This window comes from Papio anubis, chromosome 2, assembly GCF_008728515.1.
Source record: "Papio anubis isolate 15944 chromosome 2, Panubis1.0, whole genome shotgun sequence".
NCBI lineage: Eukaryota > Metazoa > Chordata > Mammalia > Primates > Cercopithecidae > Papio > Papio anubis.
Window position 1 is genome coordinate 173370109 of NC_044977.1, and position 23929 is coordinate 173394037.

At 39.7% G+C, this 23929-nt stretch overlaps 1 protein-coding gene across 11 annotated transcripts in view; it reads right to left on the bottom strand.

Moving 5' to 3' along the window:
- Positions 1-23929, bottom strand: part of NEK10 (NIMA related kinase 10) — a 265539-nt gene that overhangs the window by 194924 nt on the left and 46686 nt on the right. For all 11 annotated transcript variants that reach the window (XR_644237.3, XR_644238.3, XM_009201822.3 and 8 more), the window contains exons 6-13: positions 22628-22712; positions 14948-14989; positions 12762-12840; positions 11596-11663; positions 9563-9642; positions 8485-8571; positions 5400-5624; positions 2343-2482 (exon numbers count right to left, since the gene is read on the bottom strand). Coding sequence is in view for 9 of the 11 variants with exons in the window: in XM_009201822.3 (XP_009200086.1) it covers positions 2343-2482; positions 5400-5624; positions 8485-8571; positions 9563-9642; positions 11596-11663; positions 12762-12840; positions 14948-14989; positions 22628-22712 (806 nt within the window). In the remaining 2 variants the exon portion in view is untranslated. The remainder of the gene's footprint in view (positions 1-2342; positions 2483-5399; positions 5625-8484; positions 8572-9562; positions 9643-11595; positions 11664-12761; positions 12841-14947; positions 14990-22627; positions 22713-23929) is intronic.

Genomic DNA, 23929 nt, shown 5'->3' on the forward strand with positions numbered 1-23929 from the left:
TGAGGTTTGGGAACCTCTGCCTAGATTTCAGAGGATGTATGGAAATGCCTGGATGCCCAGGCAGAAGTTTGCTGAAGGAGTGGAGTTCTCATGGAGAACATCTGCTACAGCAATTCAGAAGGGAAATGTGGGGTCAGAGTCCCCACACAGAGTCCCTGCTGGGGCACTGCCTAGTGGAGCTGTAAGAAGCAGGCCACTGTCCTCCAGACCCTGGAATGGTAGATTCACTGACAGTGTGCACTGTGTGCCTGGAAAAGCCAAAGACACTCAACATCAACCCGTGAAAGCAGCCAAGAGGGAAGCTGTACCTCGCATAGCCACAGGGTAGAGCTGCCCAAGATCATGGGAATCCATTTATAGCATCAGTGTGACCCAGATGCAAGACATGGAGTCAAAGGAGATCATTTTGGAGCTTTAAGATTTGACTGCCCTGCTGGATTTTGGACTTGCATGGGGACTGTAGCCCCTTTGTTTTGGCCAGTTTCCCCCATTTGGAACAGCTGTATTTATCCAATGCCTGTACCCCATTGTATCTAGGAAGTAACTGACTTGCTTTTGATTTTACAGGCTCACAGGCAAGGGACTTGCCTTGTCTCAAGTGTTGGACTGTGGACTTCTGAGTTAATGCTGAAATGAGTTAAGACTTTGGGGGACTGTTGTGAAGGTATGACTGGTTTTGAAATGTAAGGACATACGATTTGGGAGGGGCCAAGAGCAAAATGATATAGTTTGACTGTGTCCCCACCCAAATCTCAATCTTGAATTGTAACTCCCACAACTCTCACATGTCACGGGAGGAACTCAGTGGGGGGTGACTGAATTATGGAGGCGGGTCTTTCCTGTGCTGTTCTCCTGATAGTGAATGAGTCTTGCTTGAGATCTGATGGTTTTTAAAATTTTTTTTTTGTAAACCCATGAAAGTGCACTTAGTTTCCCTGCACAAGCTCTCTCTTGCCTGCCATCATCCATGTAAGATGTGACTTGCTTCTCCTTGCCTTCCACCATGATTGTGAGGCCTCCCCAACCATGCGGAACTGTAAGTCCATTAAACATCTTTTTTTGTAAATTGCCCTATCTTGGGTATGTCTTTAGCAGCGTGAAAATGGACTAATACAGGTATAGAATAAGCTGTATAACGTAAACACATCTTAAGTGTATGGCTCAATGAGATATTACATATCTGTGTGCCCTGTAACCATCCTCCACCCAGAGGAATGTGTAGGCTATATTTCAAGTTCTCAAAGGCTCCTTGTTCCCCTTCTCAGGCATTCATTCCCCTATAATTCCACATCTAAGTAGCTGCTCTTCTGAATTCTATCACTATCAATCTCACCCACTCTTTGAATGATTGCTAGAAACACTCAGAGCTCTGAGATTCTGCTGGATTAGATTTCTGGGGAGCCTTCAAACAGTAAACCCCCAGCACAAGACCTTGTACTGAGACAGGGTCCTTCTAGAGTAAGCAGAAATGGCATTTTGAGGAGGAGATCCTATGTCCTTGTTTTCACACATCTGTGAAGAAATATCTTCTGTATTCTTCAGGAGAAAATAGTAGACAGCAAGGAAAGCCTGCCTTCTCCCACTCCCTCACTCCCTTGTTTCCTCTCCCACAATGTCTGCTCTTTCCCCTCAGAGTCCCCCTGTCTCCTGCTGGCCCACACCACACCTCTCTGCTCCCTTTCTGTGGGCTGCTCTGGGGCACCCAACTTGGCCAATAGTACTCAGCACTCAGCACTACAGTGCACCAACTGCACTGTATCTTCACTTGTCCCAAAGACCAGGTGCCCCCAGGCAGGACACAAACTGCATGACTGCTCAAGGTGGCCCTGCCAAAAAGCATTGATGCATTGCTGCTCCTGCTTGCATGTGAAAATCCTAGACAGGGCAGCATCTTTCAGTCTTCTCTTTGGAGCTCAAGAAGCATGGGGAAGGTATTCTCTTGCACCTGGTGAGACAAGTGTGTGCACTGTAGATTCCCCCTTATGTAAGGTGCTCTGGGATCTAGAAAATTCTAGAAAGCATGACTCCGGCCACAGATCAAGCTGCATCCCCTAATCCAGTTTCCCTCATAATAAAGCTAATGTTTTGTCTCCCTATCTCTGACTTCTGAGTTTATCTCTTTCTGGGTTCAGAACATAGAAGGCAAAGAAAACATTTGTTAAATCATTCATCTACAAGTCCAACACTGGGACCAAGAAGTTTCCAGCATCCACATGGATTTCACCTCACATTTTTGTAAACTTCTAAATTGTGCCTACTTAACACTATTATACTAATCTATAATAGTGAATAATAATACAACATAGTAAATTATAGCATATCAAATAATAAAACATAAACACCTGCTTGAAGAGAGAAAGTATTTTCTTGTATTTCCCTAGGGCTCAAGTCTTCTGATAAATGAAGCTGCTGAATTCGGCCTGCAGCATTTGCACTGGACAGGCTTCCGATGGAGGAGCGATCAGAAACAAAATTTCTGTCTCTGAAAAAGAAAAGTTAATGCACAGACCATTTATCAATTTCCCTTCACCATCAGTCCTTTCTATGTCACATTTAAGAAAACTTTGCCTCCCTCAGGTCATGAAGGCATCATTATTGTTTCACTTTCCAATCCACCTGGAGTTGATTTTTGTGTATGGTGTGTGGTAAGAATCTTTTTTTTTATGGTTACTGAACCGATTCCTCACTATTTATTGAGAGGTGTCCTCTCCCCACTGCTCTACATGGTCACCTTTGTTCTTGAATTTTCTATTTTCCTGGAGTTGATTCACCTGAATACATCTTAGTCTTGATTATTCTCTGTTTTCTTTTTCCATGAACTTTCAATCTTCCTTTATTTTAAGAAAGTTCTCTTCTATCATACCTTGGAAAAGTTTGGCCCTTTTCATTTTACTCTGTACTTCCAGGATCTCAATTATCCACATGTTGAAAACCTGTCTTCTTCTATTGGGCATATCATTCATTTTCTAATTTCTTTTATTCGTTGGTCTTTTTCTTCTGCATTATATGTAATTTTTTCCAAGCTTACCCTACATTTTACTATTTCTATTTTTTTTCTGGTGATCTAGCTAATTTGTCGGTTCTGTAGGTGTTATTCAGTCCTTGCTTTCTTTCCTGGCTCTGCAATCTTCTCCCCTTTTTGTGTCCAAAATTTGTTTCATCTTTAATCTCATTTCATAAATTCATGCTCTGCTTAATGTCCTTGATGAAATAAAGCATTCGCTTTTCTGTTTACTCTGTGCACTTTCTTCCATAATAGATTCTTCATCTATCTTTTGCCTGCTTTGCTGTCTTTTGTTTTACATAGTTACCATTTTTTTCCATGTATTTTTTTTTTTTTTATAGCAGCAACTCCACCTGGATTTCCCCATTCCTAAATGTAACATGGATGGAGTTTCCTTGACTTCCCTCTCATGTCATCTGGGTCCACTAGTGTCCTCCCTGTAATGAGCATGGGGAAGGTAATGGAGCTGAGCCTAGGGACATCACAGGTGGCGATCTTATCTGTCAACATTATTATCTTAAAACTCAAATTGTAGGGATCTCTTCACCTGAACAAGAGAGCCCTTTGGGAGCTGCCTTTGAGTGTGGGATGGCAGGTGAACAGGCATGAGAAAGTTTCCCGGAAACTGCCCTGACAACAGTGGTGTTCATACTCAAGCCACAAGACAGCCTGGCAACCTTTACCCCTAGTGCCAGCTGCAGTCAGCCCAGGGGCAGGAACGAGCTCTGAAAGGAAACTGTTTATCCAGCTGGGGTAATAAATTCTCCCAGAGCACCAGCACATATTTAACATAGAATAAGAGTTAAAATATGTCATTATCCCAGGGAAAAGTTTGCTAACATTGCACCATCAAAATGGACTGGAAAATGATTCTTTAGATGTGAAAGACCTCTTTTTCACCAAGGATAGTTATGACTTGAGCAAAAGAGAAAAGCTAGATTCAATTCTATACGAGAAAAGGGCAGGTTTTGTCTTTGAAATTCTGCTTAACTATTATAGAATTTCATTTTATTCTTAAGAAAATAGCTGTTCTCCAAGAGGGCAACCCACACCTATTGCAATAGGTATGGTTGTCCAATAATAAAGATATAACCACCGCCATGATCATCATTACCATCGTCATCCTACAAACCTAAACAAAAAACCTTTGGCAATTGTAATGATTTTGACCAAGGGGCTGGCTTATTATGTCACAGCACTAATGAATGACTTATAATTTATACTATAAAGTATTGATATCTTTATGTCACATTCATAAAGCAAGTAGAATGCCAACAGTCTATAAATTTTTTTCTTTGTTTAGGTAATGACAGATATTGTTAACAAAGCGACTGTTCATGTCTCTACAGTCTGTTCTTATGCTTCTGAATGTTCCCTCAGAGAAAATGAAGCTGGTAACACACAGTTCTGCAATATCCCTAGAAGCATAACAAGTACAAAGTCATAACAATATTGATTTGACAGTATCTAGTTATATGAAAATTGGTAAGTCCCTCTGCTTGTATTAAAATGAGCTTTATTTATGTACTGCAGATCATAAACATGATCCAGTTCAAATATGCATACTCATTTTTTGTAACTTTGATTCAGCACCCATAGAACTGAATTATACTTTAAAACAACATTAGGTAATAGAATCTTCCCATGGATGGTACCACAAGATATTATTATTCAATACTTCAATATATTTAATTCAGAAAATACAGAAGTTAGATTGCAACATGCTTCTAGAGAATTTCAATTGGAAACTAAACTATCCATTCTCTATGCTCCTGACTTACAATGTCACTGGAATTCTACCTTTAAAAGAGAGATGATGCCCACCTTAGAGGACCATTGAGAGAAAAGTAGAGAACTGGACTAGAGTTAGTAACATGGCAACCACTTGATTAATGATATCATCTTTGAAAAATAAGGATTATACACCTGCTCCTTTCATACAGGCTTTATTTTCTCTTTATAGATAATAATATATGTGCACACACAAACATTTTAGGAAAATATTAGTAATCATTATACTTGGAATGACAAAATGCGTATACTAATTCAAGGAAAAGGTGACAAGACAAAGGTTTTCTTTAGGTTACTGGATTTCCATTCAGCCTTCACTATATTTGCAGATTGATGGCCTTCGACATTCCCAGCACTGTACTGGAGGTTGGTGATGCAAAGATAAATATATCCGGGTCCCCAAGGAATTTAAAAGATGAATGCCCCTGACATCGATGTAGAACATGCTTGTGACAAGTATAGATGACTGCGGAAGGCATGAATTACCAAAGAAACCCCAAAGCAGAAGGGAACGAGGTGAGCACACACCAATCTGCCATCTCGTCACAGAGTCCCCAGACTTCAACAAATAGGGCAAAGTAGGCCAAAGCCCACTCTGACTCACCCTCGTAAAATATGAAGAAGCTGTTTGATGCCTCCCCAAATGCGAATTTCCATGCTGGTCTCAGGGTCCTCACAAACCTGTACCAGAATCCAGACAACGCTCCAGAGCAGCTTCAGGTGGTCGGAGTGGAGCAGACTAAGGAGGACAGGTATCCCCTCGTAGAGCTTCACCTGCTCTTTCACCTGGGGCTCTGCACAAAGTAGGCGCAGCAGCTCCGCTGTTAGTCTGAAAGGGGTGGGGAGGGTGGGGGTGAGAATCACAACATCATGAGTTGATGACTTTACATTAAGACTAAAGCTATCATCAGTGCATTAAATATAACCCTAACATTTTGTAAGTCATGGGTCAACGTGCATTTTCTGTTAGGAGCCCGATCAAAATCAAACACTTTTAGCTTTACTAACCATACAATCTCTGTCACACGAACTCATCTATGCTGATAGCATGAAACCAGCCATAGACAACATATAAAAATAAATTAGCATCCCTATGTTACAATAAATCTTTATTTACAAAAATAAGCAGTGGAATAAACTTAGCCTGTAGGTCATAGTTTGCAGATCACTGTTCTAAATTATAGGCTCGTTGCATCATCATTGGTCTGGTTAAAAACCTACTGACCAGCATTGGCAGGGCGTGGTGGTGTGTGCCTGTAATCACAGCCACTTGGGAGGCTGAGGCAGGAGAATTGGTCGAACCTAGGAGGCAGAGGTTGCAGTGCGCCAAGGTCACTTGTGACTGCACTCCAGCCTGGGTGACAGAGCGAGACTCTATCTCAAAAACAAAAACTACTGACCAGCAAATAGGTATCAAGGACAAACAATGAGATCTACATTGTGCTAAAGAAAAAAAAAAAAATTAAAAGTCTTATTCTAGTCTTCAGAAACTTACTGTGTAATTGCAAAATAAGACATTCATAGAAAATGCCAAAAACACTACAATGCAGAGGAATTAAGGGCAAAGCACTCAGTGACTATATACTCAGTGTAAAGTGCATTAAATTGATGGTAAAGACACAAGGTTCAGCTGTGCCATGAAAAATTATGATGATAAATGTTTTATAGAATCATCCTTAGTCCTCTAGTCTCATCCTTAAACACTCTCATCCTGGATAGTGTCATCCATTCCCATGATTTCAAACACTCTTTCTACCTTGCCATCATGATCTCAGCCCAGGCATTGCTCCTAACCTCCAGAAGTTTTAGCCACATGGATGATCCACAAGTACTCACCACACTACCCCTAAACTCAAAGTCATTAGCCTCCTCCCCAGGTCTATTCTTCACCTTATATCCCCGATCTTGACTCATGGCACCACAATATTTTCAGTTTTCCAAGCCATAAGACTGGGAGGCATCAAGACACATATTCCTCTTTTCACACTCCTGCACAGTCAGTCAAGAGCTCTTAGTGTTTTCTATTTCCTGGGTAACTTCCAGGATGCTCTTGAACATCAGGCAGCTAGCTAACCCCCCTGCTCCTCCCCTCCTTGTAATCCTTGGTCACGCTCAAGATATAAACCCTTCTTTCATCTACCTTTCCAATATTCTCATTCCCATACTGGGTTCTCATTCCTTTCCCCTGAACTGATTATCTATGGCTCCTCTCCCTCCCGAATTTTGTGCTCTGACATTAATAATAAATGTTCTTTGATAAATAGTATTCTTCACCTTCACAAACTTTCTACACCAAACATCCTCTCCTTGTTGTAAGTGGATCTCAATATGTGAATATAAACAAACACCCCCCACCTCACTCCCACATACACTGCTATCAAAGTGATCTTTCAAAAAACAAATCTGATCATGCTTAAAATTTTTCCACGAGTCCCCATAATGTTCATGATAAAATTCACATTGTTATTTATCAGAGACCAGCATGACCTGGATAAAGGTGTCTTGTTGCCTTATCTATAAAATATGGGAAAAATAGGGTTAGTGTGCAGATCACATGAGTTAATATGCAAGGTGCTTAGAGCAGGTCTTGGCATAAATAGAACACTGATCAAAGTTAGCTACATTTTAAGTTTATCATTAACTATCTGCTCTAGTTCTCTGGCACTTTCGTTCTTGTGTTCCTGCTGTGCCCAACCATCACATTCCTCTAACACACCCAATTTCATGCCTCCATGTCCCTGTTTTTACTTTGTCTCTCTCTCTCTCTGGCCAGATGTCTCCTCTTTCCTCCAGGAAACTTTGCATGACTCCACATTCTAATTGGGAAGTCTCTGCTCCGTGCTCCCACAGTCCCCTGTGCATCTGTCTACTATATCAGTTATAGCGCTGCCTGACCCTCTCCTACGTTACATATTTACAACTTATTCATCTTTGGTTTTCAACACCTGGTACCAAGCTTAGAACCTGGTTTGTTCAGATAAACAAGTCTATAAGTATTATCTAGATTTAATGCTCTTTTATGAGAGTTTTGAAGAAGAATACAAAAGGATTTACTATGAGTTAAGTGTCAGGGCTTCATTGTTTGAGATTTCTTTTTATCTCTTTTGCCTCTTTAGAAAATCACTCAACTAAATATCAAATGACGTAGATTGCAACTCTGTTTAAGCACAATCTAATAACTATCTGGATAGTTATTAGAACAATATGCAGTTCAAGTAAAAATGAATCCATTTTACTCTAGATTTTATTTTGAGTTATTAGAGCAGGTGATCACAAAACAAGTCAGTTGCTATCTTATTTTACTTGCCTTAATGCAAATGGATCTTAGCAATCTAATCATTTATTGTAATACACAATTTGAAATTACTAAAAATAGACCCACCTCAGAGTTTCTTTCCCTAAAAAGGCAGGATATAAACAAATGCAATAAACAAAACATTAAAGATGATATCACAAAAATTTATTTCATCAGTCTCTATGCCCAGATCTAGAAGTAATGCAGGACTAAAGATAAATGGATATACTTCTTTGCTCTATTCTCCTTATATAAACTTAAACAGAAAATAAATGCCAAGCTGACTCATTATATTCAGTTACAATGTAAATAACACGACATAATAAAAATAATAACAAGTGTTTCTGTCAAATAAAGGCACTGCATTGTCTTTTTCTCCTGTTAGCAATCCTACCTTTTAGAAAGCAAGTCGTATTCATGTAAAATCATCAACAGATTCTCTACAATGTTGAGTTCACTTATCTTCTCCCTACATTCTGGACTGTAAATTGAAAAATATTAGCAATTACTAAAAGCATATTTTGCTACCTCCATGTATTAGTCCTTTTTCATACTGGTATAAAGAACTGCCCGAGACTGGGTGATTTATAAAGGAAAGAGGTTTAATTGACTCACACTTCAGCATGGCTGGGGAGGCCTCAGGGAACATAAACAGTCATGGTGGAAGATAAAGAGTAAGCAAGGCACCTTGTTCACAAGGCAGCAGGAAGGATAAGTGCCGAGCGAAGGGGGAAGAGCCCCTTATAAAACCATCAGATCTCATGAGAACTCACTCACTATCACAAGAACAGCATGGAGGAAATGGCCCCATGATTCAATTACCTCCACCTGGTCTCTCCCTTGACATGAAGGAATTATGGGGATTATAGGGATTACAATACAAGATGAGATTTGGGTGGGGACACAAAGGCTAACCATATAAATTCGCTGTATTTCTATTATATTTATATTCGCTCCAATATTATCTTGGGAGAAGAGATCAGAAAACAAAAGGAATCATATATTATTCACAGAAAAGCAATGGTCCACTTATTGTCATAAGAACATTTAAAATATTCATGATATTTATAAGGAGAAAGATCTTGAAAATTTTTCAAAGCCCACAAATGTTTGAAAATGTTCTGTATGTTAAAATTCTCAGGTAAGAATGAATTAAGAAGGTCAAAAAGATTCAGCTGCCAAAGAAAGATTATGGTGATTTTGAAATTAGAAGTAACTGAGGGTTAGATAAAAGACTAAGTAAACATTTCCAGTCAGGAAATAAAAAGAAAATTTTAAACTATGATTTGCCTTTCCAGTTTAAATTTTTAAATAATGCTTTCTATCCAGGATTCTCTTCAACATGTTATTTCACACTTATGTATCAAGAAATTTTATTAAGTAGTTGACAAAGTAACTGATTATTTTGCATCCTTCCCACCTAAATTGCTATAGTAGTAGAACTGGAAAGTATAGCAGAATATACTACTTACCTTTCTGCTAAACTAGCCAGAGCCAGAAGGGAACCCAATAGAACATTAGTATCTCGGGCACCAAGTAAATTTACTAATGTCTGAAAAATGAAGTAAAATAAAGTTTAATTATATAAGTACTACAAGCTTCTTTTTTCAACATTAACATTAATTTATTTTCCATTACCAGCCACTTGAATGGCAAAATGTTTCCCTCTCAAGATCATACAGGCTTAACCTTTTTGTTTTGTTTTGTTTTGTTTGCTTAGTAGTTTATAATGTATGTGCATATACAATTAAGCACAAACTGTATATATAATGTTAAAGCTGCTCTCTCTTATGTTTTTTTCTTAATGTCATCTACCGAAATTTTTTCATGGCATTAAAAATACCTTTATAAACACTTTTTGTCAATATAATCAAGTTGTTTATTTTATTATGGCTTTAACCATAGAATAGTGAAAAAATATTATGGCCTCTCAAGCCTTATGCAGTTTCTTTTTTATTTTTTGTAGTCAATATAAAAGTTTATTCTTAAAAAGAGTTTTATTAAACATTCAAAATATCCGGTTCTTTACAGATGCAGGAGTCCATCTCTCCTTACTTTGGAACTCTGGAGAGTAACCTCTTGTAGCCATTCCTTGCCCAGGACAGGAAGCAAAAGGCATCAAGCCACATGACCAGCCTGGTTCTCATACTTCCCTCTATTTCCATGTGCCCAAGTATTCTCTGCCCCTTCTGATCCCACCCTGGGGAGAACCGGGACAATTAATGACATAAATTACAACAGTGGTGGAGATCAGCCATTGAGAACTCACTTTGAGCTAGGCACTGTGCTAGTCACTTTCCAAATTATGAAACTATTTTTCAACAAAATATTGAAATTTTCATTCTTTTGCCAAATTAAAGAAGATATGAATACTATCGAGCATTCCATTTGCCTCTCAGATTTCTAATTGATGTTGAAGGTGCACCATCGATGCTTCCAAGCATCATCCTAAATAATATGACTTAGCTGGAAGTCTGTATTTTGTCAGTGGCTTTCCCTGAATTCTTGTTAAGGCAAGTTTTCTTACTTGGAAAATTCTCTACATTTTCAGAATGCAGAGTGCCCCTGAAAAGTGCCTCCCAAAATGTCCCAGGTCAGAGCTGCAACCTGTGCAACGACTGCAAAGATAATTTTTATGTTTCCAGTATATGGATTTTTTGCCTTTATGATTTCATTTTATCTTAATAAAGTTACCATTATCTTTGTTCATCTGATCCTTTCCTCTTTTTCTTCTCTCTTTTATCTCTGTCTTCTAATGTTTCCCAAATTTCAATCCATTACATATTACTTTCACAATTTTTGCCATATTCAATTAACACCTTTAATGTTAGCTCAAAACAATTTTCCAATTGTAAGCAATAATATCTGTGAAATAGATGGCTATGGAAACAAAAAAACGTTGACCTGTGTATCACCTAGAATCATCCTCTAGACCATGAGCGGCATGTGTTAACACATTTTAGGCAATCTTACTCCCATATACACTAGAAAGTGGCTTCCTGGGATATGAAACTCAACAGGTTACTGAAACTTGGCTCCACATGGTTACAATCTAAACAGTTTCGCTATAAATATAGTCTGTTTCGACCTACAGTGGCAATCACATGTGGTTCAAACTACTATAGCCCCACATGCCATATGGAATTTATATGTATACATATGCACAATTTTATTTTTGTTGACTTATTTATAAACGCACACCTAGGGTGAGTTTATACATAGCCAGGGATTTTCAAGTAATATTTAAGCAATAAACCTAGTTAGTATTACATGGCATAGAAAAAAAGGAAAGGAGTTCCAGAAAACGTGTATTTATTATATCTCTATTAACTCGAAACGCTGGCAAAGAATATAAAAGGGTTGACAAAGATTCACAATTTTAGGCCAGGCTGCCAGGTTTCTGGATTCTAATTACACATGACTTAACTGCAAAGGCCCTGAACTTCCCAAATGTGAATGATTGCCATAGGGAGCTGAACCATTAACTCTTTCGGGGGCCACTCACCTTGTGGGCTCCACTTGTGGTGACCCATTCTCTTTGATCTTTGACTGCAGCAAGTTTTTGAAAGATATCTATAAAGGAAAGAAAGAGCGGAAAGAGGCATCTGGAGATTAAATGGGGAGTACTCCCGGGAGCACAGATCTGCAGTACATATGGGTAGGCAGAGAAAGGGCAAAGGGAATACAGACAGCACGAAAGGAACAACAGATGCAGGAGCAGCATGGCTACTTTTTTACCCCAAGAATTACTCCTCAAGCTCCACTGTTATTTATTTTGTAATGTTATTATAATAATGAAATCTAAAAATACCAAAAAAGGCAAACGTCTCTTTCCACTTAAATTTGAACAAGTTTCTTAACCTTACCAGTTCCAAGTGAGGCCTGTTCTTCAAAGGTCCTCTCTGCAAAGATTTCAACTCATAAAGAAGAGAGGGAAGGCCAGCAAATGAGAGGAACCTGCTAGTTTCCTCAGCTGAGGAAAACAGTCATCCTCAAAGAGAATTCCTGGTGCCCAGGGCTTGCCATAAACTCTTCTCTGCCCGGATTTGAGAACCACTGTGCTGCCCCACAGGAGGATACGGAGAGCCAGTCGATTCACACAAAGAAAACGGACTGGCCTCCCACACGGCAGGACATCTGTGGCTCATCAAAGCTGGAGTGCAGGACAGCAGGGCGGGGGAGAGCCTCCAACGGGAGAAGATTGAGTGACTAAGGAATACCTCACACTCACAGCCCAGCGTTTTCACATTCACAGCATCAGATAAGGTTTGTTGTTGTTATTTTTCTTTTTCACGCTCTGGATGCTTCAGATTCTATGAGGTAGGTATCATGATTAACCCAATTTTATAGGGGGAAAAAAAAACTGGATAGTCTCTGACATTTTAACAGAAATAAAAAGAGGCAAAAATATGTTTTACCAAAATTTGCTTTTATGGAAGCCTCTCCTGCATTACATAAATTGTGCTTTTCAAGGTAAGGGTTGTAATCTAAACACCTTCCTTTTGGCTGTATATTGCCATCAAATATAACAACTGACCAGGATGCTCAGCACCTGAGCTGTGTGTGGAAACATTAATAAATATTTAAAGTATCCTTGTTTCCTACTGCAAACACCATACTGCTTTTCTAGCAAGTCCACAAAACTGGCTGTGTCCCCACAACAACACTTACATGTCATGTTGACCAGCTTGTCCACAGTGTGCTGCTCCTCTCCATAGCCGAGGTACTCACTGGCTACAATCTCCATGTACTGCATGAAGGACCAAACCAACAAGCCAGTCAGGAGGACACCAAAAGCACGCAAGGAAGCAAGGAACAAGATGCTGCAGTTCTTAAAATCAACTGTAGGTGGCACAACAGATTCATCAAATAATCCTCATGCTCCTTCTGGGACTGTTACCACTCAAGCGCAAAAGGTGGCTGGTTTCTAGATTCTTTGACTTCTCTTGCATGCTATGAAGTTGAGGGAAAGACCATCTCAAGACTCTATAAACTCTCGAAAGTCTCAAAATGACTCTTCACTAGGAAAGTTTGTGGTGTAATTTAGTATCCAAATACAAGATACATATAAGATACATAATATATAGTATATAGAATGTTTATTCTTCAATGTATCTTTTTAGGAGAACTTTTTATAATACATTGTATATATTTTATTGACATTATATTTTATAGTCTCTGAATATATGTCTAGCCAGCATACATGCAGTTAGCAATAATCAGAATAAAATGAGCACTGAGTAGTCTGATAATTCTCACTGTGGATAATTGATTATAATAAGAAACAGGTTCAGGGAAACACGTAATTTCTAATATTATAAAAGAAGTTAAAATGGATAAGAAGATGCTTTGTAATATAATCTTATGAAATATTACGTTATTAAATGAGGTAAACCTCTAGTCAATTTAAAAAGGTTCTTGAAAAAAAAATGAATCAATTTTCTAAGAATATAATAAAATAAAGTAGATTTAATGTTAAATTGCCACAAACGTAACCTTCCATTAATTATTCAGAATGAGTTTGCAGGGCCACATGTTTATCATGAAAATCATTCTCTCTGTAAACATTATACAGGTTTTAGGAGACTAGCCTGTTCCAACTCAAAAACATGATCAGAAATTTTGTTTTATTCCAACCTGGCCAACATGGTGTAACGCTGTCTCTACTAAAAATACAAAAAAAAAAAAAAAATGATTCGGGCATGGTGGCGCATGCCTGTAATCTCAGCTACTTGGGAGGCTGAGGCACGAGAATCACTTGAACCCAGGAGGCAGAGGTTGCAGTGAGCCGACATCGCACCACTGCACTCCAGCCTGGGTGACAGAGTGAGACCCTGTCTCAAAAAAAAAAAGAAAGAAAGAAATTTTGTTTTATTGTATTAATAAATGCAAGCCTCTGAGTTGCTCAGTATATATATTCACTTGCTTACCCTCCCTCAGTAGGTAGCAAAGCAGAAAAATAAATAAAGTCAAGATCCTTCCTTTCTTTGTCATCTATTTATTAGTATTTTATTGAGCACAGTAATCGTTTTCTTGTGTGAAAAAGTTTTGAACATCTTCATAATCAGGTTATTATCTTGCCAGGCCCAGCGGCACACACCTGTAATCCCACACTCAGGAGGCTGAAGCAGGAGGATTGCTTGGGCCCAGCATTTTGAGATCAGCCTAGGCAACACAGTAAGACACCGTCTCAAATATATATACATATATATACACATACTTCTTTTCCTCCTACCATATGGTATATACAATGCTAAGGGCTTGAGCCTTCCAGCCATCGCCCCTTTTGTTGTTGTTGTTAGACGGAGTTTCATTCTTTTGCCCAGGCTGGAGTGCAATGGTGCAACCTCAGCTCACTGCAACCTCCGCCCCGCCAGGTTCAAGCGTTTCTCCTGCCTCAGCCTCCTGAGTAGCTGGGATTATAGGCACCCGCCACCGTGCCTGGCTGACTTTTATATTTTTAGTAGAGACGGGGTTTCACCATGTTGGCCAGGCTGGTCTCAAACTCCTGATCTCAGGTGATCCACCCATCTCGGCCTCCCAAAATGCTAGGATTACAGGCGTGAGCCACTGCACCCGGCTGCCTATTTCTTATTATTACTAGCTAAAGACATGTGACCCTTTATAGCACCTTCTCATTTCAACAGGCTGAGCAAAGTGAGCCCAATCAGCCAGAACAAAATGTCGTGGGTTCCTCCCTGCTCTGTGAGTATCATGCCTCACACTCACACTTAACCCCACCTGTCCCTCTTTGGGGCAGACAGCATAACACAGGAAAGCCACACACCCTTTTAACTCTTGCTCAGAGCAGGCACAAACTGAGAAGGCGAGACCAGCCACCACAACAGGAATCTTACCTGAGCCAGGTTTTCAATCCCACCCAAGCTATGGAGGATTTCCTAATAACATAAAAGCAACAAAACACATGTAAATGATGAGGGTAGAGGGCGAAGTATATTTTACTTGCAATTTATTTACTAAGTTGTCATATTTAAAATTATTTTGTGAAGGTCTACATTCTAATATAAATATGGAAAACATATGGTGTGTCATTCATACTACCTTTAAAATAAACTATTAATAAATATGAAAGTTGGGTGGAGATTAAGAGAATGAATCTGTGCTCAGAACTGCAGCCTGCCACCTCATTCTTCTTACCTCCTCCTGTGTCATCCTAAAATGTTTGAGTTGAGAAGAGCCATTAGACACCATTTCATTCAATATTCTCATGTTACAGATGAGGTAAACCAAGACACAGAAAGAAAACCATTTTGCATAACTGACGAACCTGGATGAGAACAGCATCACCAAACTCCAAGAACCCTCCGCTAGGTCTCTGCCTAGTGTGGTCCATGAACCAGCAGCACCCGCAGCACCTGGGAGCTGAACAGAAATGCAGAATCCTGCACCCACCCCAGACCTGCTTGCACTCAGTTTCAACGAGATCTCCAGCTCATACGCACATACAGTACAGTTTGAGAAGCATTGCTCTAGGAGAGAAAGAGCTTCTTAAAATTATTAGATGAATGATCTTATTAGACCCATGCTCTAAAGAAATGTAGAGATAATGTTTGACAACGTCTCCTGATACAGGACTTTAAATTGTGAAATGGACCAGCCTGGAGATCTACTAAGAGTAAGTGCTCTCAGGTTAGCCACATTGTCATTTATCTCTAGACAAATATTCTCAGGTGGCTTTAACCTGCTTCATTACATCTGTATTGACATCTCTCTTCTTACACAACATGCACACAAGGAAGTTATTTGAAACGTAAACAAGAGCCATAATTTCAGTTCTGGGAAGTGCACAGGGACAAGTACATGAGCGTGGGGGAGAACAGTCTACTTCTGCCACGAAGCCAGCGGGTGGGTAGACTGCGAAAAGCCACAGCGGCCTTTTTCTCTCAAGGCCTCCTGGGTCAAGGTTTTCATAGTCTGTGTAAAGTGAACTTGGAAATACTAAACATGCTTACATCTAAATTAAATTTTAAAAGAACATTTAGAACTTAAATAAAAATAGTTTTGTGGGCCAGGCGCAGTGGCTCAAGCCTGTAATCCCAGCACTTTGGGAGGCCGAGGCGGGCAGATCATGAGATCAGGAGATCGAGACCATCCTGGCTAACCCGGTGAAACCTCGTCTCTGCCAAAAACACAAAAAATTAGCCGGGCGTGGTGGCGGGCGCCTGTAGTCCCAGCTACTCGGCAGGAGAATGGAGTGAACCCGGGAGGTGGAGGTTGCAGTGAGTTGAGATCGCACCACTGCACTCCAGCCTGGATGACAGATATAGGCTCCGTCTCAAAAAAAAAAAAAAAAAAATTCTGTGACTACCTATTAATTTGAAGCCTCATCAATACTATTCACTCTAGAAGAGCTATAATTAAAGAGCACGAGAATATTGTTCATATGATCTCTATTTGTGGTAGGAGGTTTCATACACATAAAAATTAAAATAACATTTAAAACCAGTTATATTTATTCAACAAACATTTGTTTTTCATTCCACCTATGTAAAATCTCTGAGTTAGGCTCTGAAGGAGACACAAATATGTAGATGGCAGGGGTGCCCTTTGCTGAGCTGTAAGCAAGCATAAGGTGGGTGTACAAACAACTGGAACTTAAGACAGAATGAGGTAAGTGTTAAAAGTAAATTATACACGCAGTGTTATAAAGGGTCAGAATAGAGACACCTCCTTCCTGCTGAGAGGACTAAGAGACACCTCATGTGGGTGGTTGGTGGTCTCCAAATGGGGACTGGAAGGATGGATGGATTTGCTGAGTAAAGATCGGGAACAGGTGAAAATAAAGGAGATTCCAGCAAAGAGAAAAGGAGGCTCAAAGGTGAATAGAAATTGTGCAGACAAAACATCAAGACATGCTGTAACTCTGAGAGTAGCAGTTCCATAACTCCATGGAGGGCATTATTGGGAAAAAATGTTAGAAAATTAGGGTGGATTCCCACTGTGGGAGGACGTAGATGTGTGCCTGAATCTGAACGTTTTCAGGCAGACTGTGATACCCAGTGAAAATGTGTGAGCAAGGGACTGGCCACAATTAGCTGTGGGGACTTCCTTCCTTCTAGTCATAAAATGAACTAGAGATGGGGAGGCTATAAACTGGGAGCTCAGTTGGGGTCAGTGACAACAGGAATAAGAATGGAGAGAAAGGTGTAGTATTTGAAGCGATGTGATCAATCGAACATGAAGAAAGATTGGAAGAAAAGAAGCAAAGTTGAAGACATCAGTCTACTTGAGTGGGAGTGGCTGGGAACAACGTCATAAGTAACTAACACAGGGAAAGAGAAAGGAATAGACTGGGATAGAGGAGAGCACTCTATTTTGGACGTGCTGCAGGGCTGATAGGAGGCCCAGGTGAAAAAAAAATACAACAGGCCACAGAAAGTGAAGTGAGGGCAAAAGATCAAAATCTGGGAGTTGTTCACATGAAGGAGATTCATTTGAAGCTTGGGAGTGGAAGACACCAAGGAAGAATATGATGTTTAAATGCTCATGGTAATGTTATTTTTAAATGTTTGCCATGATAATAAATTTATTCAATAATTTTGATGATATGGGACTAAGTCAATATTTCTCAAACCATGTGCTGGAAACAGTCATTTTATTTTGTGCAGTAGATAGAATTAGGCATTCTACCAAAAAAAAAAAAAAAAAAAAAAAAAGAAAAAGAGAAAAAAGGAAGAAAAAGAGAGTTTTATGGTTCAATCAGTTTGGGAAATAATTAGGCAAAACAGATTTAACAAATTCTCTATCTCAGGACTCTGAGACTTATATAGTGCTGTGCACTATAAGCCTCTAAAAGAAGAACTAGTGTGCAGCTTTTTCTAAACATCCCTAACCAAAGCACGCTTCATTTCCCAGGACACGTATTACTCCTGTGGAATAAAGTTTGAGAGGTGCTGCTATAAAGTAGAGGAATGAGAAAGACACTTACTCCCTCTTAGAGAATTTTGTCATTATGTTATGTACTCAAGAATTTAACCTTCATTTATGAAGTGAACACTTTCCCTCCATTCTCCTATGGAAAGTGGAGCAAGGCCAGGAGATTGCTCGCAGACCCTGGTCTTCCTTGCATTTCCTTTCCTTATACCAACAGGACTGTACTAACCCAAGAGTGTAAACTAAAGAAAACCATGACTACAAGGTATGTATACACATGGGCTTAACAGTTCTAGTTACTGACTTGAAAAGCAAATATGACTGCAAGCTTAGATTACAGCAACGCGCCCTGTGTGCCTGCTTAGCCCTCAGCATCTCTCCCCTGTCACAGGCCAGAGGGTCATAAAACTGGTTTGTATATTTCTCAGTCTACTAACCTGGAGAAAGTCCCCTGGTTAATCTGAACTTCAGTTCAATCTGTAAACTGTGAACAATGTCCTTGCTAAGCTTACCTCCTGAATTGTTCCTTTTTAAAAAACAAAAATAGAGCCAATAATACAATACTGGTAGAAAGGATGTTTTTAAAAATGGGGCACATTATGCCAATATATTTTTATTAGAGCCCAAACTGTCATTTCCGTTTAGGTGCTCTCATCCTCAGCCTATGTGGCAACTAAATCAATGAATGCTGAACACACTGCATAACCTTAAATACTGAATTACTGACATGACCATTTACTCCTCTGTCCAAAAATCATTAGTGGCTCCATAAAGTTTATTCTTTGGTTATGACTTTAATGCCCCTCTGTGGACTGGCCTTTACTTATCTTTCTAGGTTTGGAACTGTAAACACTCTTCTAAAAGGCTTGGTATACTCGATTTGTAGGAGCATGAGAAAAAAGGAAATATTAGAGATACTTCTAAAGTTTTCTATGCTGAGTCTGACAAAATATGGTGCCATTAAAAGAATGAGGAATTGATTCCAAAAGTTCAAGGATGGGGGGAAGAATTGAAGAGCTCCATTATAAAGTTATTGAGTATAATATGCTACAATTGTTGTTCTCAAAGTTTTTGTCTCAAACCCCTTTACGCTCTTAAAAATTACTGAGAACCTCAAAGAGCTTTGGTTTATATGGATTAGAATGTATCTGTTTATATTTATTGCATTAGAAATTAAAAGTGAGAAATTTTTAAAACACAAGAATACACAAGTACATATGTTCCATCAGCTCCCAGGGCCATGACGTCACGAGATGTTGTGTAGCTTAGGGAAAATTCCACTGCACACATGTAAGACAGAGAGTGAAAAGACAAATAACATCATTTGGAATAATTTAGCATCATGTTGAAGATAGATTCCATCTTGTGGAACCCCTGAAAGGGTTTCAGAAACCTGTAAACAGTACACGGGCCACATTTTGAGAACCACTGTGCTACTGTGTCATCGAGGTGGTTGTCTAACATGTCTCTGGAAACTTGGGACTTAAAGGGGAAAGTTTGAGGCTGAAGATATGAACTTGTGAACAAACAACAACAACAAAAAGATAGTTGAAGCCAAGAGCTTGGAGGATATGGGAGAAGACAATAAAGAAAAAAAACTTTGGGGAAGGTTATTTAGGAAGACAAGGTGAAGAAGAGGAACGCGTAAATAATACTCCAAAAATGCTGAATAAAAGCTAGAGGTTCTCAGGATCAGTACAGGCAAAGAGAAAACGTGGTAAAGTGTACCTGCTGCTATAAACAGGTTGGGGAATGTAAGCGCTGAGAGAAGACTACTCAATCCAACTATTTTTTATTATTGTTTCTAACATAATTGCAGTTCGGGATCTTTTAAGGTTTTCTCTTTATCTTTGATAAGCAATATACTATAGCTTCACTATAATGAATCCAGGTGAATGCTTATCTTTATCCTGCCTGGGACTCCAGCTGCAACTGAAATCTCAATACGTGTCTTCCTTTAATTCTGAAAAACTCTAAACAATTATATCTTCAAAATAGCTTCTCTGTCATTCCTTCCAGTCTTTCCTGGTTGGAACATTCACTAAACATATAGTGGAAACTCTGTACTGGCAGGAAAGATCCAATCTACAAGCTACCAGTTTGCAACCTCTAAGTCAAGGAATGAGGACGGCAGCACGGCCCAGTGTGGTCTATTCAAATGGCTTCCAGAGAGAACCTTGTCCATAGAATTCAGTGTGCAAGTTATGCAATACATCAGTCCTGGTGGAAAGGAACTGGATTCAAGAGGCATAGCCTGACCTTTCAAGAAATAGAGTATGAAAGTAGGAGAAGGACTTGAAGGAATAGCTGGGTCAAGAGAAGGACATTTTTATGGTAAGGAAAAACAGAGCGAGAGCAGGTAGAAGAGTAAGCCTTGGCCAGGAGGAGGAATATTATTTCTGAAATATGAGGGAAGTAGAGTTGCAGGATAACCCAAATATTTCAAACAACAAAGAGAAAATGAGATAGTTCCCACTGGGATGGCCTTGGGCTTCCCTGTAAAACAGAGGATGATATAATTTCATGAGAATCATGGGGTAGGAGAGGCTTTGGGTGAGAAAAGTGAAGGTGGTTTGGAAGAGCCGCTATGGACCCTGCAGTACTGACCAAACAAGAGAGGAAAGGAACAGATACCCAAGAAAAAGGCATGCCGACAGTCACTGGCGTAAGTCACAAGTCATAGTAAACCCCAGCATAGCTTTGTGACTTCAGCCAACAATTCTTGGCACCTCAAGATGTTGAACAACTGCCTGAGCACGTGGTCTTCTGTACGGAAAGAGTGCCAGGGAGGACAGACTCGGAGATAATTCCCTTCTATGGAGAGGCTGGCCAGCAGGACAATATTCGTTTAATATGTGTCTTGGTCACAAAATCTCATAAACAAAGTCGTCTCTGAATTTTTTCCTTCAGAGGGCAGTACAATCAACCCTGTTCAATCTACCCAGAATGAGACTAAGAAAGGCAGAACTTTAGATGGGAGATTAGCAGAGTAAGACACTCTTATCAACAGTTTTTCTGAACAAACAGAACATCTCTAGGACAAATATTTGCTAGTTCAAGTCAGATTAACCGGACCTTCCTCCTGGAAAACTTTATTAATATTATACATAGAATGTTTTCATCTAAACTGAGACACATTGGGGAATAAAAGACGGTGCTATGAATAATTTAAGTGGGAACAGTGAGCACATAAGACTGATCCAGGCAAAAGGAAACGTATGACTCATGCTCATTTATACATGACCCAAACAGAATTGCAAAAAGCAGCTCAGAAATGCATGGAACACACAGTTCTGTATGGTTGGTCACAGGAAAATAAGGATGCTTACCTACCCAGAAAACTGTGAGCAACAAGGACAGAAAGCCATTTCAAGGATGCCCTGGCTCACATATCCAAAGGGCTGTGGTTAACTAAATTACAATAGCACAAGGCCAGTTTAGAACACAGTATGAGGAAGAGGACTATTCTTCTAATGGAAAGATGTGTAGTGCCCATGAATCCCAGAAGAGTCCAATCAGAGTAGGCTCTGTGGCTGGTTGGTACCAAAATACTTTCTCAAATGCCGAGTATGGAAAATATGGTTACTTCTGAAATATGAGGAAGGTAGAGTTACAGGATAACCCAAATATTTCAAACAACAAAGAGAAAATAAGATAGCTCCCACCGGGATGGCATTGGGCTTCCCTGTAATACAGAGGATGGTTACTTTTCCAAACTTGGCACTTAAAGGAAACATATGCTGACTCAAATAATAATTCATCAATAACATCGAGTTCAAAATTAAAGGTGTGAGCTTCCTAGTAGCTTAAGAGGACAGGGCATAAAAGGAGATACTTTTTTGGTTAAAAAAAAAAAAAGTGTTAAGTAAGCTTTTCTTTAGAGCCTCACAGCTAAAGCACTATGTCTTTGCTACTCAAAGTTTGGGCCATGAACTAGTAGCAATAGCATCCCTGGGAAACTTATTAGAAATGAAGAATCTTGTTTATACCTACTGAATCAGATTCTGCATGTACAAGATGTCCAGGTGATTCCCATGCACATTAAAGTTTGAGAGGCACTAAAATCAGAAGCCAGGCATGGTGGTTCATGTGTGAACCACCACGCCCAACCAGGAAAAGATTCTTGACCTCAGTGCCCTCCTCTGGGGAAAGTGGGAGGCTCCTTGCTCACCTCTAACTCAAATTTGACTCTAGAGGTTGGGAAGGGATTGACCCTGGAGCAGCTAATAAAGCTCCACTGGCTGCTTCTCAGCCACATGAGCAGGCTACCACTCATCACTGCTGACTTAGACCTAGGGAGCTGCTTGACCTTGAACATGTTTGAAGCTGTGGCCAAGCGTATACCTCCTTGAAAGGTAAATGTTTTAAAATGCCAGGTAGCAAAGAAAACGTAGACCAAAAAGTTCAATCCACTTAACCCCATAAGTAATACAACAGAAATATACAAATTTTTTGTCCCCATTAAAGTGCTCCTCTCAAATCTTTTTAAATAGTAGATGAGACATTCCCCATATAGGGAAGCTATTGAGTTGTGAGAGAGAAAACAAAAAGTAAACATGGACTACTTCAAAGAAAAGCCCACCAGTCTTTTATTATGACTTTATAACAAGTAAAATATATATACGTATATTTTTCCAACCAACCTGATAACATGGATCCCTCATTAGTAGCCTCAGACAGATTAACACTCTCAGAAAATGAATAGATGGGGCTCGATTAACCCACTCTCTGAAATAAGAAAACAAGAGAACATGTTCACGTTTAAAACCCCAGTGTGACAATTCATAAAAATACAAGGCTATGAAGGAGTATAAAGAACACAAAAAGCACTTAGTTTATTTGCACTGGGGACTGTTATTTGGTACTTGAACACTTCACCCATTTTAATTCAAAACACATTTAAACTATCTTTATCAGTGTGGAGGAGAGGCCCCCCAAACTTATTTGGTTTATGCCACCACCCTTACTCACTCAGCAATATTTCATAGTATCCCAAGATCAAAAGAAAGAGCAAAATGTTCCAAAATTTAGGTAGGCCCAACTTGGTAAGAATTTATGCCATAACAAATTGGTATCCATTTGAAAAAAATAATACATTACATCAAAAGATTATTTTCATAGCCACACTTATTTATTAATGCAAGTGTGTGCATTAGTGGACACAAAACAACTTCTCAAGCCTGGAAATCAGTTTGGACTTCACCATCCTTGTTTTCTCTTCCCCTTGACTTTAATAGAGTACTTGCTTTTTTTATCATAGCAACCACTGAAAACTCAGCTTCTGAAAGATATGCCATCAGCTAAAGGAAGGCAGGATGACCTATGACCTAACGTTGAAATCACAAACTGCCTTCAGTTGTTCATGCTGTATCTGATGGATGTTGAGGAGCACTGAGGGTGTTTAGGGTTTTGTTTTTTAGAAAATTGAAAATAGCTCACAGTGCCCTCTGGGAGTTCTCTGTAGCCCTGGGGCACTTCGGTGCTCAGTTTGGGAAACACAGGGATAAAGTTTTTTTTAAATTAGTTTCCCCAGAAGCAGACCCTGAGATGAAGATTAGTGTGTGCAAATTCATGATTGAAAACATGCTCTCAGGAGAGACCAGTAAGAGAGCGGCAGAAACAGGAAAGGGAAGAGGAGAAATCCAAGCAAGGGTATGACATCAGGCAAAATCTCCTCTTAACCCAATCAGTGGGGCTCTGGAATGTAAGTTACCACTCAGAGTTGTCCTATACTGAGGCAACGGCACTGGGCTTTTCTATACTACTGAAGCTGTTGCCATTAGCTAAGAGCTGCAGGAGGGACTGATGGAACATTCCCAGACATTCCCACTGGCTCTCTGTGCCTGCAAGCAAGGCAGACTCAAGGAACCTGAGGGTGGCTGGTGCAAGTGTTGTTGGACAGGAAGGTGCCAAAACCAAAAGGGTGAGAACAGGAGGATTCTGGG